The sequence below is a fragment of the Uranotaenia lowii genome, chromosome 3, assembly GCF_029784155.1.
Source record: "Uranotaenia lowii strain MFRU-FL chromosome 3, ASM2978415v1, whole genome shotgun sequence".
Classification (NCBI taxonomy): Eukaryota; Metazoa; Arthropoda; class Insecta; order Diptera; family Culicidae; genus Uranotaenia; species Uranotaenia lowii.
Genome location: NC_073693.1, coordinates 251,736,126 through 251,749,919, shown reverse-complemented (window position 1 = coordinate 251,749,919; position 13,794 = coordinate 251,736,126). Strand labels below are relative to the sequence as shown.

Below are 13,794 nucleotides of genomic sequence, written 5' to 3'. Positions count from 1 at the left end.
TTGAAGGAAAAAATGACAATTTCGTTGTGCGCGGTCATTGGTACACTCCATTTTTCAATGTTTCTATCGCCGCGCACGGATGGTCTTCTAATATTTATAAGCAAAGTCTGAGAAGTTTTTCAAGAAGTTCACAAAGATAACATAAGATTAACAAGCAGGCTTTCCAATCAATATTTTCCACCATGTAACCGACTGAAAAACACCATTTTTAGAAATAATATCGAAGAAACGATCATCTAATGAAAATTCCTGCAAAGTGTTGGAAATTTTGAGGAGAGATATCAATTCGGATCTGTTTCGTTTCAGTTGGTCATTTTTTCCTGTGGATTCAGACAGCTCGCCAAATGTGTGATGATTTATCGAAATCGGGACCGAAAACATTGTCCAAAATATCTTCCGACAAAACAATGCTTTGTAAAAACGGCGTATCGTACTAATTCAGCACCACAGTTCTACAGTTCCACAAACAATGGAGACAAATAGGTGCCTGACGTGTGAATCATGAAAATCATTACCTGAGAATATTCACAATGGGCCTGACTGCCCTGTAAACAACATTTTAAACTGTTCAGAAACCTTATTTACTGTTGAAACCCTAATTAAGAAGTGAGCGGCCATTGATCCACCGATAGACTGTCCCAATTTTGTATGGGAAATTTCAAGCTTGTGAAATGTTGTGCGCTGCAGGCTTAAACTGATCCTAGGCCTAAATAGTACAAGGTCTCGTACCAAATTTGGTCCAGATCGGATCACGGGAAGGGGTCGCTAAACGAGCCTTAAGTTTGTATGGGATTTTGAGACATTTTGTTCGGGAGAAACGGATTTTTTTAATGCCTAAACTATGACAAATGTTTCATCCGAAGACTGCAATTCGATTCGACTTATGATAGAAAAGTTATTCGACTTCAGAAATGGGGTAACTTTTTTCAGGGTGATATTCATCACTGTTAATGCGGCGTCAAAATGTTCGAAGCAGTGTCTCTCATAAACGGTGATGAATATCACCGTTAAAAAAGATTGCTATTTTTTTAAGCTTAATAACTTATTTCTCTTAACTCAAATCAAAATGCAGTCTTCGGATGAAATATCTGTCATAGTCAAAGTGATTCATGCAAAACTGGATTTTCATGATCCTCTCTAAAAAAATGTCTGAAAATCCCATAAAAAACTCTAGGCTCATTTTGCGACCCCTTCCCGTGATCCGATCTGGACCAAACCTGGCATGAGACCTTGTACTAGGCCTAGGATCAATTTAAGCCTGTAGCGGATAAGTTTTTGAATAACGACCCGTCAACTATAACGTTGATAAAGTCGCGAATGCCATGAAGATGGTAAAACGACTATAATCGAAACAAAAAAAAATTAGCGACCCCTTCCCGTGATCCGATCTGGACCAAACTTGGCATGAGACCTTGTACTAGGCCTAGGATCAATTTAAGCCTGTAGCGCCTAACTTTTTCAAATATCGAGTCATTTGGGGCACCCTAACCGACACCTTTTATAAATTCGCGTCTTTGGCGTTGCAAAATTTCTCGCTTCTAAATTGTTCCCTTAAAGTACGTAAGTTTTACTACGTGTTAATGCTTTTCTTTTCAGAATCGCACATTTATGTACGGCACAGAGAACATTCATCATAGCTCTAATGCGCGGCAATTGGTTCCGGCAAATTTGAATTTAATATGAATTGAAACACTTTGGGAAATGAAATCATATCAAACTGGGGTTCATGGGTACGGGTGCCACATGCAGCCCGCTTAGCCATCTTAGAAATAATTTAAAATCATTTAATCATTGTTATGTCAAATATCACTCAGGAAAACAATTTCATTAAAATGATTGTGTATAGTAGGAATATGAACTTAAGGATAAATATCATTACTGATTGATACTGTAAATCCTCCAAATATCAGTGATCATCGAACGCGATCGACAGCCAGAAACTGTAGAGAACCAAAACATATTTTAACCCACATCCGTTCCTGAAATTTATACCCGTCACTCTCTTGTTTCCGAACCAATTTTTAAAAAAAAGTTCTTATGTGATTGCACCACTACATAAAATCGGAATAAAATTTCCTTTCTGGTGAATATAAGTTTATTGCGGGAATTTTGCGTTAATATCTAGTGCAAAATTGAATTTAAGTGCAAGAAAATCTGAAAAAAATGACAGAAAGTTCGCAAAACAGCTATCTTCTAAATTTTGTCAACAAGTCTGTGTTTCGTTTTTTGACAATCTGGACATGCAAGAATTTGCAAAATTTCGTCAACTTTTCAATCCTTCTTTCAAAATTTATCTGGTGTGACTTAAGCAATTTTGACGGTTCATTGATGGAAAAGTACGGCTTCTACATCACTTTTTTACATTATTTTGTGGTCATGTTCTTTTAAAAATAAAAATAACACCCTTATGTACAACGTATAGTTTTTAACTTCAGCTTTCTTGGACACTAAATGAAATTTATTTTGAGCGTTTTGTAGCTAATCTACAGTCTGTTTTTCCGATACATGTTTTTTCGGATTTTTTTTAGACTTTGAATAATGAAAAACTGAAGTTTTTGAGGTGAATAACTCCTGGAAAGTATATTTGAATTACATCGCAAGGTTTCCAAATGTTCGAACTCTCAATTTTTTTCCTATGTGGATGAGTTATATTTGAGTACCTACTTGTAAGGGCTGTCCCAACGGTGTATGCAAAACACGGTTTTCGACCACGCTAAAACAGTCCGTCCGGCACCGGTGGCGAAAATTGCTGTTTTAGCACAGTTATCGATTTCAAAATGCCCAACAGGTATGCGCCTTTGTTCCAAATTCATGCAAATTTGGAACATTATTTCAAAATATACGACAGACCGATTTAGACGTTTGGGGTTCACGGTGAGAAAATTTCAGCCAATGATGATTATTTTCACACATGTTTGGGTAGCAATGGGTGTAATAATTGTTTCTTTTTGAGAAATTATTTGAATGTTTTTTCCCGCCAAAACCGGTCAATACGTAACACAAGTTGAGAAAACATGTTAACAAAAAACCGTATTAAGTATAAAAAATTTATTTCACACTATTCTTGACTTTAACTTTTAATAAATAGCTTTTGGTCTCAACGAATTAGTGAGCCCAGTCAGCGTTTCTCGAGTTCAAACCTTATATGAATAAGATAAGGAAAATAACAGAAGCATCCTAATGAAATTAACGCAAAACAACAATAAACATTAAAAAAAATTAAAAAATTTGAATATCAGTGTAATGACCGATTTTTAATATAAATACCGTGAAACCGTGAAATATGATGTATTGTTCGGTAACATTGACTAAACTGACATGATTCTTAGAAAAAAAAATCCTATCAGTTTCTGGCTAAAAAGCCGTCTGCTACATTACAAACTACTGATAATCATGAAAATTTTACTAAAGAATTCTTAAAAAGAGCATGATTGCCAATCTGTTTAGTTTGCCCAAACAAAAGCACAAATATGTTAATGAATTTTTACCTATAAACAGGAACTGGTAAACTAAATTAATATTTGGAATCAGCACCCCAAAATGAGTCAATTTTTATATGAATTTTGTTTTTGTTTCAATTAAGCTTTCTTTCTCGCTGCGTATAGTAATTTTGGCTTTTTAAGCTTCGTTCAATCATAGATAAAAATCGGTTTCAACTGGTTTCTTTTTTTTTTTTCCTTGTTGGGTTCCTACCACTGCGCCCAGATGTTAGATCTTTTGTGGTTTGTCCCCTGTTTAATATGGCTAATCAATATAGATCACTCTGATTGATTTCAACAGTGTCACTTTCTTGTTGTTTAGCATTTTCCCAATCTGGAAGAACTACACGAATGAAGTTGACAACCTTCTTGGAATTTATAGAATATATTTCGGAAGGATCCAATATACCTTTTCCGAGTAGTTTTGTTCTTTTTGATATAAGACAAGGGCAGTCACACAGAAGATGCTCAGATGATTCCTTCTCAGCCCTGCAAAATCGGCATACGTCAGAATGACTCTTGCCTATTAGTTATAAATGATAAAGACATTCACAGTGTCCTGTTATTAGTCCTGTAAATGTTTTTAGGTCTTTTTTAGATAATGCTAGAATCTTTTTCGATTTGTAAACATTTGGAACAATCAAGCACTTTGATTGTCTTGCTCCTAAAATGTTCTTCCAGTTTGTTTCAACCATTCGTTTTTTTTTTCAATATTTTTGAATTCCACTGGTGAATTGGTTTCTTCTAACTGGTAGTTGTTCAATGAGCCAATGTTTTGGTCGAAACTAGTCAGGTCGTTGTCAATGAAGCAAGTTGAAACTAATCAAAATGGTCAAAACCGATCCAGCTCGACAGGGGGTTTCGTTACGGCCTGGAAGAAATCGGTCGAAGTCAATTGGAAAAAGAAATGGTATTCAATCGTCAATCCATTTCTACTTGTTTTGAAAAAACTTCATTAAAAAGACTTTATGTTAATGAAATCCTGGTAGAAAAATGACGGTGTAAAACTCAAAACTTAGCAATTTTTCAATTAAAATGAGTTTTTTCTTCTCAATTATTGAGTGTCTGCAATAAAAGTGTACCCGTTTTAAATTTGCTATCACACCGATGGGGAGCGCGTGTTTTAGCCGTTTCCAAAATTTAAAATTTTGCTAAAACTGGTATACCTAAAACCAATATTTAGACCAGAACCGTTACAGGTGCTCTAAGATGTTAAAGTCAGTCCAATTATATCAACCGTTGTTATAATTTAAATAAAATTTTAACTTTTCCAAATAGGATATATTATAACTAATAAAAACTTATTGGAATCCATTTTTATTTATATTATTTTTATCCAGATAGGATGTATTATAACAAATAAAAACTCATTGGAGGTGTACACAAAAAATGGCGATAAGAGATGCGAGATTCAAATTCATTACTTTTCCAATCCCATCTCAAACTACTAGCTGCGTGCCTTTGCCTACTGCTCTACCTGAGCTTGTAAGGAAATAAATGTTTGTTAATCTACCGATTTAGCATAGGCAGATGCAAGCTGCTTGTTTTGGGGCGTTTTTCAAGCGCAAGACAGGCAGTCAATTCGGAATCAGGCAGCTGTTTGCGTGAATTGCCAATTTGACAATAGGAATTTCTTTAGGTTTTCTTGATGAATTTGAATCGGACTATTGGAATTTAAAAAGGGATGCGTGGGTACGGCCAGGTAGTCTACTGTCGATTGTCATTCAGATGAACTGGAATACATAATGGTTTACCTAATGCATTGAAATAAGAGCGAATTGGAATTGGATTAATAGGTAATTATGAAGGAATACTAGATAGATGCGTTGAAATAATGGCTCCAATAGCAGCTTTTGAAGCAAGCAGATCAAAACAAAGAAAACAGCTGTAGGGGATATTAGGGCAAAATATCCACCTTAAGATGGACGCTTATTTAACCATTAAAAATAGCTATAATATGCGAAGAACATTATTGTTTCGTGTTCAGACACTAAAAAGGACTACTTCCTAACTGACCTAAACTTGAAAAAGTAGTTTAAAACGTTTAAAAATGCATTTAAAATTTTTTGCCGAAAGCTGAAAAACAGTCACCTTAGGGGCATATTTAATAAGGAACCCCCTGGGACAGTATAAGCATCATTAATCAGGGCACAATGAGCGTTTTTTGCCGAGGAATCTAGCAGTGAATTCAACTCGATAAAGTCAACTGACTTATAAGGCTATGACCATTTAGTATCCGGGCACTTCATTTTGGTGATAGCTAGGTTACTAGAGCTCGGATTTGCAAAACTTTAGCAGCGTTGTGTTGGTAATGAAAAGGACTATTTTGCCTATTTTTTCACATTTTTACGCTAACGTGTGTTTGAGATATTTACGGTGCAAAAAGCCATAGTAAAAATAATTTTGCACAAATTTGCTCCTCTTACGCACTTTGCGCCTCGGAAATTCATTATTTTTTACTTGAAAACTCATGAACTATTTATTTTTTCCGATTTTGTTTTTGGTCCAGATGGTTGAGAAGTATAAGGAGCCACTCTGGGATGCTTACGAAATTCAAACCAAGCATCGGAGTGGATCCCTTGACCTCAACTATAGGAACAAATTTATGGTTATTAGGGACAACTGAATGCAGACCTCTTAACTATGCAGTAAATCCATTTCCAACAGGCAAAAAGTGTTGCCTGTCAAGTGGACACCTGGGAATTAACTAAAATTTAGCAGTTCCATGGATCGCAATCTGTGCAACCGGGTTTTACGCAATGTGACAGATGTGTTCTGATGGACCAAAAAATTATGCTAAACCCGAATTTAAGAGATCATATTCTTCGAGATGCCTACTCATGAAAATGTTCCAACCAGATTCCAATTGATTTTTTCAGATGAATTTGTGTAAAATATCATGATTTTTAAAAGGTTTAGCTTCTGTGGTAAAAATAATAGACCAATACATGGCTGAAAAAAGTGTGCAAAGATAAAAATTATATTTTATCATAAAGTATTAGTATTTCTTGTCATCAACGATAAATTATTTTTTTTAAATATTTTTACATTAAATATCATAATAACACCTTCATTTCCTCCATAGAAAGTTTTTCGATCAAATCAATAGTTTTTAAAATACAGAGGTTTGAAACTGCCCGGATACTAAATGATCATAGCCTTAGAGCTACAGCTTGACTTGTTTCATCTGACGATTTGGCCTATTGGTCGGAAAGTTAATCAGAGGACTTGAGTTCGATTCTTGGTCGAGATTTTTTGTTTTATTTATAACCGATGATTTTTACACTTAATGGTGAGTCGTAGATCCATCAAACAAAGCAATAACAAATTAATATATGTCTGTTTGTAGAATAGGGCTCTTGCTACACACACATATAAGAGGTGTATTAGGCACACATCAAAGGTGCGGAAAAAGCAAATTTTAGTTAATAAAGTTTTTAACTTCAATGAATACACCTTTTCTCTAAAAAAAGTGCCAACAAGTATATTTCGAATCGTTGGCTAACTTGTGTAAACAACTATGGGAATATTTGATTGAATTGCAGTGCGGAAACAAGCAGAACAAAATGAAGAAAATGATCGTTATGTTCGATAGGCACATTTAACGGTTCCTCCAGATGTTTTGTTGAAGTATTTGGGTATTACGTTTAGAATTTTAAATCCGAAGGATGAAACTAAGTATTTTCGTTGCGGAATTTATAAAAAAAAATTGCAATGTTATAGAATCCGTGTGGAGCACATTTTTCAGATTTGAGCTTTTTTTGTCAGTATTTAGCTTTTTTTCAGATTAAAGCTTTTTTTTCTCAGATTTAAGCTTTCATCTCCTATGCTCTCACTTACTTACTATTTAATGATCCAGCGCCGATCCTCCGGTGCATAGGGCCGTGGTAAAAGACCTCCACTGTTGACGATCCGGAGCCAGCGTCTTCACCTGGTCCCAGTCAAGATTCTCGTCGACAGTTCGGATTTCAGCGGCTAGGATTCGCCGCCACGAGTTTCTAGGCCTGCCTCTTCTTCGATGACCTTCTGGATTCCAATCTAACGCCTCTCTGCAAATCTCGTTTTCATCTTTTCGCAGCGTGTGCCCAATCCATCTCCACTTACGCTCCCGAATCTCGATTTCTAGCGCCCTTTGATGACACCGGCGATGTAATTCCTCATTCGAGATCCAGTTGCCAGGCCACCAAGCGCGGATGATATTCCGCAGGCAGCGGTTTACAAATACTTGCAGTTTTCGCGTCGTTACCGCATATGTGCACCAAGTTTCGCACCCGTACAGCAATACGGATTTGACGTTTAAGTTGAAGATTCGGATTTTCGTTCGTAGAGAGATCTGGCGTGACCGCCAGATGTTTCGGAGACTCGCAAACGCAAATCGGGCTTTTCTGATCCGGGTTTCAATGTCCTTCTTGGTACCACCATAAGGCGTAATCTGGCTACCAAGATACTGGAAGCACTCCACTTTCTCAACTTGTTGCCCAGCTACCATGAAACTTGAGGGATTTCCTGTGTTGATCTCCATCGACTTGGTCTTTCCGACATTGACTTTGAGACCTGCTGCCTTGGAACTTTCGGTGCGGTCGTCGAGTTTGCTCTGCATATCCAGTTGCGTTTGGGCGAGCAAAACAATATCGTCAGCCAAGTCAAGGTCGTTTAGATGCTCCATTGTTGAAGGATTCCACGGCAATCCTCGGTTCGGTGCACAGTCGATCGATCCAGTCAGAATCTCATCCATTACGATGAGAAAAAGTAGCGGTGATAAAATACATCTTTGTCTCACTCCAGCAGTTACCGGGATTGGTTCGGACAAGACACCGTCGTGCAAGGCCTTGCACGAAAATGCCTCGTATTGTGCTTCGATGAGATGGACTAGTTTCTCTGGAATCCCTCGTCGCCTTAGAGCCGCCCAGATATTTTCATGGTTAAGTCGGTCAAATGCTTTTTCGAAATCAATGAACACCAGCAGAAGAGAGTCCTGGAATTCGTTGATTTGTTCCAATATGATTCGTAGCGTTGTCGTGTGGTCCACACATGATCGTCCAGATCGGAATCCATCTTGTTGCCGTCGGAGTGTAGCGTCAATTTTCTCCTGGATCCTGTTCAGGATCACTTTGCAGAGTACTTTGAGGGTTGTACAGATCAACGTTATGCCTCGCCAGTTACCGCACTCTGTCAGGTCTCCTTTCTTCGGGACCTTAACGAGGATACCCTGCATCCAGTCGGCCGGGAATGTTGCAGTATCCCAGATGTCAGCGAAAAGACGGTGCAACATTTGTTCTGATAGGGCAGGGTCGGCTTTCAACATTTCAGCGGGGATGCAATCAATCCCAGGTGCTTTGTTGGATTTCATGTTTTTGATTGCCGCTTCTATTTCAGCCAGCGAAGGCGCTTCCGAGTTGACGCCATTTATGCGACTTACTGTTGGCGCTTCAAGCTGCGGGTTCTGTTGGCCATCGCTATTCGTGACTCGGAAGAGTTGTTCGATGTGCTCAGTCCATCGTTTGAGCTGATCTGTTCGATCGGTCAATAACTGACCTGCTCGGTCTTTCAGCGGCATTCTTGCATTAGTCCTTGCACCACTGAGGCGGCGAGAAATGTCATAAAGTAATCGGATATCTCCATTGGCGGCGGCTCTTTCCCTCTCTTCGGCTAGGGAGTTTGTCCAGGTTCTCTTGTCTCGTCTACAAGCTCGTGTAACTGCCTTTTCCAGCTCCGCATATCGTAAGCGGGCGGCTGCTTTGGCTGACCCGGTACATGCCTGCTCAATTCCGACTTTCGCCTTTCTCCGATCATCGACCATCCTCCAAGTTTCATCCGACATCCATTCACTTCTTCTTCCACAAACTTTTCCCGAGAGTACCATGGCTCGTCGTGATAAAGACATTCTTGATTCCACACCACTGTTCTTCGACTGTTCCGTCTGTCGGCAGCTCCGAGGCTCGGGATTCTAGCTGTTCAACGTATGCCCTTTTCACCTCTGGATTCTCCAACCGGCGGACGTCGTATCGACACCCAACTTTCTCCTCGCGCCGTTGGACACGCGTAACTCTCAGTATGCTCTCAAGGCAAAAAAAAACTTGAATCGTAAGAAGAAAATGCTTAAAAACGAGATTCACTAACACTTTGCTAATAGATGCAGGGGTCTGCCTATAGCATTGCAGCCTAGTACCAACAGCTTACTAACACTGATGCTCTGTACAAAAGCCCTATACAATCAACTCATACATTTTGTTTCTGGTGCATTGTTTGGCGGATGTATTCTACTAGCCGTAAAATGCAACAATCAAAATAATCTATCATGAATGGTTAATGGAATAAACCACCTTGACCAGGAATCGAGTCATCCGATTACCTTTCCGACACCTTACCAGTTGGTCAAATCGTCAGATGTAAACTATTCAAGTTGAAGCTCTATAATTCAGTTGACTCCATCGAGTTCAATTCACTACTAAATTCTACGCAGTAAATGCTCATTGTGCCCTGATTAATAGTGTTCTGTTCGCCTCGAGTCAAAAAGTCAAAATAAAAACGCGTTTTATAATTGATTGAATTGAAAAATTAAAATGAATTGATGATGGTGAAAATTGAGAAGAAATTTGTACATTATGTTGCAATGCGTACAGTACAGATCAAATTGATCCAACGAAATGATCGCTTATAGCTTATTTTTCGGTGCTCAATATTTATAATATTGTCATCACTTGGGAACCTTGTTGGTTTTTTTAAATATTTCTGTTAAGATGAGAAGGAGATTTCTTTTTGGTAAAAAATAAATACTTTGGAAAGTACCTACAAAACTAATCCTCATGAAAATTAATTTAAGAAAATACGTTCTTTTGTAGAAATGAGGAATGCTTACTTTGCCCCGGGTGCTCGTTATACCCTTATCTCCCCTTCTCTCTAGCCTTTATAAAACGAACAAACACATATAGGATCTCAGTGAAACTTCATGTTTCTTTAAAAAGATCGAAATTCTACTTAAGACTAAGCGTACATCTTTCTAGGATATAATGGCTAGCATTCTACTAATGCTAAAACCACCAACCCAAAGAAAGAGTACTATGTTTGCCGTGACCAAGACTTGATCTCATGACCTCTGGCTTAGAAGACTTGAACGCTATCCTCTAGGCCACGGTCGGCGGCTTTTCTTTTTCTGAGATAGGTTTGAGTTACGATTTGGAAATGCTCTTCTGGTCGGGATATTACATTCAAAAATCAACTTACACAAAAATATATTGGGATAGTGATTGAAAAAATTTCCTCACCACATCAGAAAACATATGAAGCTCTCAGAGCCAAAGAGGTATAAGTGAAAAAATGGACGATTTTGAGTTAATGATGCCAAACGATTCTTTACATTTCAAACTATATTTGATGATTTTTTTTCGGATTTTCAGATATTTTTTACACACTTTTTCATTTGATAGAAAAATACAAATTCTCAAAAAATATATGGTAAACGGTCAAACACATCAATTTAAAAGCGTGTTTTCTCGAAATAAGCTTTTATGCAATTATACCCTTTTGGCTCCAAGGGCCTCATATGTTTTTCATTTTCAGGTAGATTTCATAAGAATTTTCTTAACATAAATATATACTAAATATAAGCATATACAGTTAAATATGCTAGAAAAATTTAAGAAAATATAAGTTTTCCGATAATTCGTTAATTTTTAAAATGACAAACGGTCTACAGAACCTTCACTTTCAAAATATATCCTAAGCGTGATATGTTAAAAGTATGAGAATTGTCTGAAAAAGTTTGTCGAGTGACCAATTTTGGAAATTTGACGTGTTAAAATAAATTCCAAAACTTGTTTATTACAAAAAAATTGGATTATAGATAAATCAGTAACTAAAGTACAACATTTTGTAGCTTGAATAGACCATCAGTAGGGGAGAGTGGGGATACTTGATCCCCTTTTCTTATTTTCACCATATCTTTTTGGAAAAAATTAGCAACTCACCGTCTTTGGCATTTTCTGACAGCTTGTAACTTCAAGTTTCTATGCTCCAAAAATTAGAACGATACTTGAACCCGTTGATGAACTAGAAGCATTTTCGTGGGAGTAAAAAAATTGCGATTTTTTCTGAAGTTAAGGGAGACTTAATCCCCTATTGGAGGAGACTTGATCTTTTATTCAGGAAGCCCTAATCCTTGTATAAAAATCTAACCAAACCCCAAGATAGCATGTTAATTGACTATTTTGGTCATGTTTATTCTCATTTCACAATCTATAGCAGACAAAAGAAGAAAATTCTATAACTTTGTCTCAACGCTAATAACATTGCGGCGCTATTTTTAATAATTAAGAGAAAATTAATTATTTTTGCTCTTTTCTTCAGACAATTGTTTGATAAATATTCGTTTTAGGATAAATATAAGTTATTATGTAATCAGCAATCATAACGATCAATTCAGAAGAAGAATATGCCGTTTGGAAGGGGGATCAATTGTACCCAACTCTAGGGGATCAATTATACCCATAATCCACATTTTAGAAAACTTTTTCTGAAAAAAATTGAGAGATTTCCATTGCTTTGAAAATATGGCATTATGAAGTTCATTTTAGGCTCGAACGATTAATACATTTGAACAAATATTTTTTTCATAATTTTCCCATGTATGGAACATTTTAAAGTGATGAAAAAAGATCTTCAAGTTACATTTTGTGAAATTTTTCGAACAAAGTTCAATTACTCAAACAATTATTTTGTTAAAAAATTTTAAACTACAAGCATTGTAATTTTGCTCATTTTGGCACATTTTTCTAAACCATTTGATCTTTGTAAGACATTCCAGTTTCGAGATATAGCTAAGGAATCAAGTATCCCCAGGGATCAAGTATCCTCATTCTCCCCTATTTATAGAAATAGATAGTTATGTTGTATAAGAAAGGTACAATCTATTTACAGTTTATATAATGCAAAACCATTAGTTTACATAGAGCAGAAGTCAACAAATTCCTCAACCTACCTTCCTTTTCCAAATTTCTATAGGGTCCCCTAATATATTATATCAATTTGTTTTGTAAATTTTACTTAATTTTCATAGAAAGTTTTTATATATTTTTTTCAGGTAAATAGATTATCTTAAATCAACAAAATTGCAACTAAAAATGTTAAGAATCCAAAAGGAATGTCATATTCACAAATTTATAAAATCAAAATTTCCACATCTGAATTTCTGATACTCCACACAGTATGCTTTCAGATAATTCTTAATGATGATAAAAATGATAGGCACCTTTTTATCAAAATATTAGTAATGATCAAAAATACCATTTATCAGAGAAATAAGATCCAGTACTTTTTACCTTTTTGAATTAAATAACGATATGAATTGTTCGAAATAATAAAAAGAATATAAAGGTCAATATGTTTATCCTCAAATCGGGGAGGAATCATGCTTCTGGATGAAAATCCAGGAAAAAAAAACCCAAAATTTCTTTCAAGAAATCGCGTAGGTTGCAATTCAAATGTTTTAGAACTTTTTCAAAACTTTGATTCTAGTTCCAATAGTGTTGGAAAGTTGATTTTATTTAAGATATAAAGTTGATTCATAGCCAATTAAGGAATAGAATCGTTCTGTTGATGTTGAAACTATTTTCCAATATCGAATATCTTCTAGAACCCTTCTTCAAACCAACTATACATGTTTGATATTCTTTAGTGTCAGGTTTTCTACTCAGATGTTCTTGTTTAATATTTCATAGAGTCAGGTTAACATGAATTAGGTCGTTTTACATGAATTCGAGTTATGAAGTTAAACTTTATTTAGGAAAGAGTTATACAGTAAGGTTTTTAATTGATATTCACTTTATCTTTGAATTTGTGTAGTATTGAAAATAAGAGTCTTAACCCTTTTCTTACTTTCATCTGGTTTATTTCTTGAAGATAGATTTCGTTTATAATATTTTATTATCTTTCTGAAGTAGCGTTTAGAACTTTCTATCGATATTGATAAAATCAGATAATTTCAATCTGAAATAACAAAACAGACGATTTCTAATTTCGTCTGCTTCAACTATTTATTGTTTCAAACGTTGATGCCCAATGGAAATAACACCCTTTGACAAATCTTCCTTTTTCCCCCGTGTTTTATAGGCTCATCACGTTGCTCCCACTTCCGCTCGAAATAGATCTCAGAACGTTAAGGTCGATTCGTGTTTTGCGACCATTAAAATTAGTTTCTGGAGTTCCTAGTGAGTAGAATAGCCTGTGTAATCATCTCTCCATAGCACATCGCAACTTGATTTGCCACTCTGATTCAACTATGTTGTTTGGTTTTGAAACTGTCTCTATACTGTTTTTT

At 36.2% G+C, this 13,794-nt stretch overlaps 1 protein-coding gene across 1 annotated transcript in view; it reads left to right on the top strand.

The window, feature by feature from the left end:
- LOC129756293 (voltage-dependent calcium channel type A subunit alpha-1) overlaps nucleotides 1-13,794 on the top strand; it is a 145,585-nt gene that overhangs the window by 73,342 nt on the left and 58,449 nt on the right. Inside the window, exon 4 of the mRNA XM_055753118.1 lies at nucleotides 13,587-13,684. Coding sequence (XP_055609093.1) covers nucleotides 13,587-13,684 — 98 coding nt within the window. The remainder of the gene's footprint in view (nucleotides 1-13,586; nucleotides 13,685-13,794) is intronic.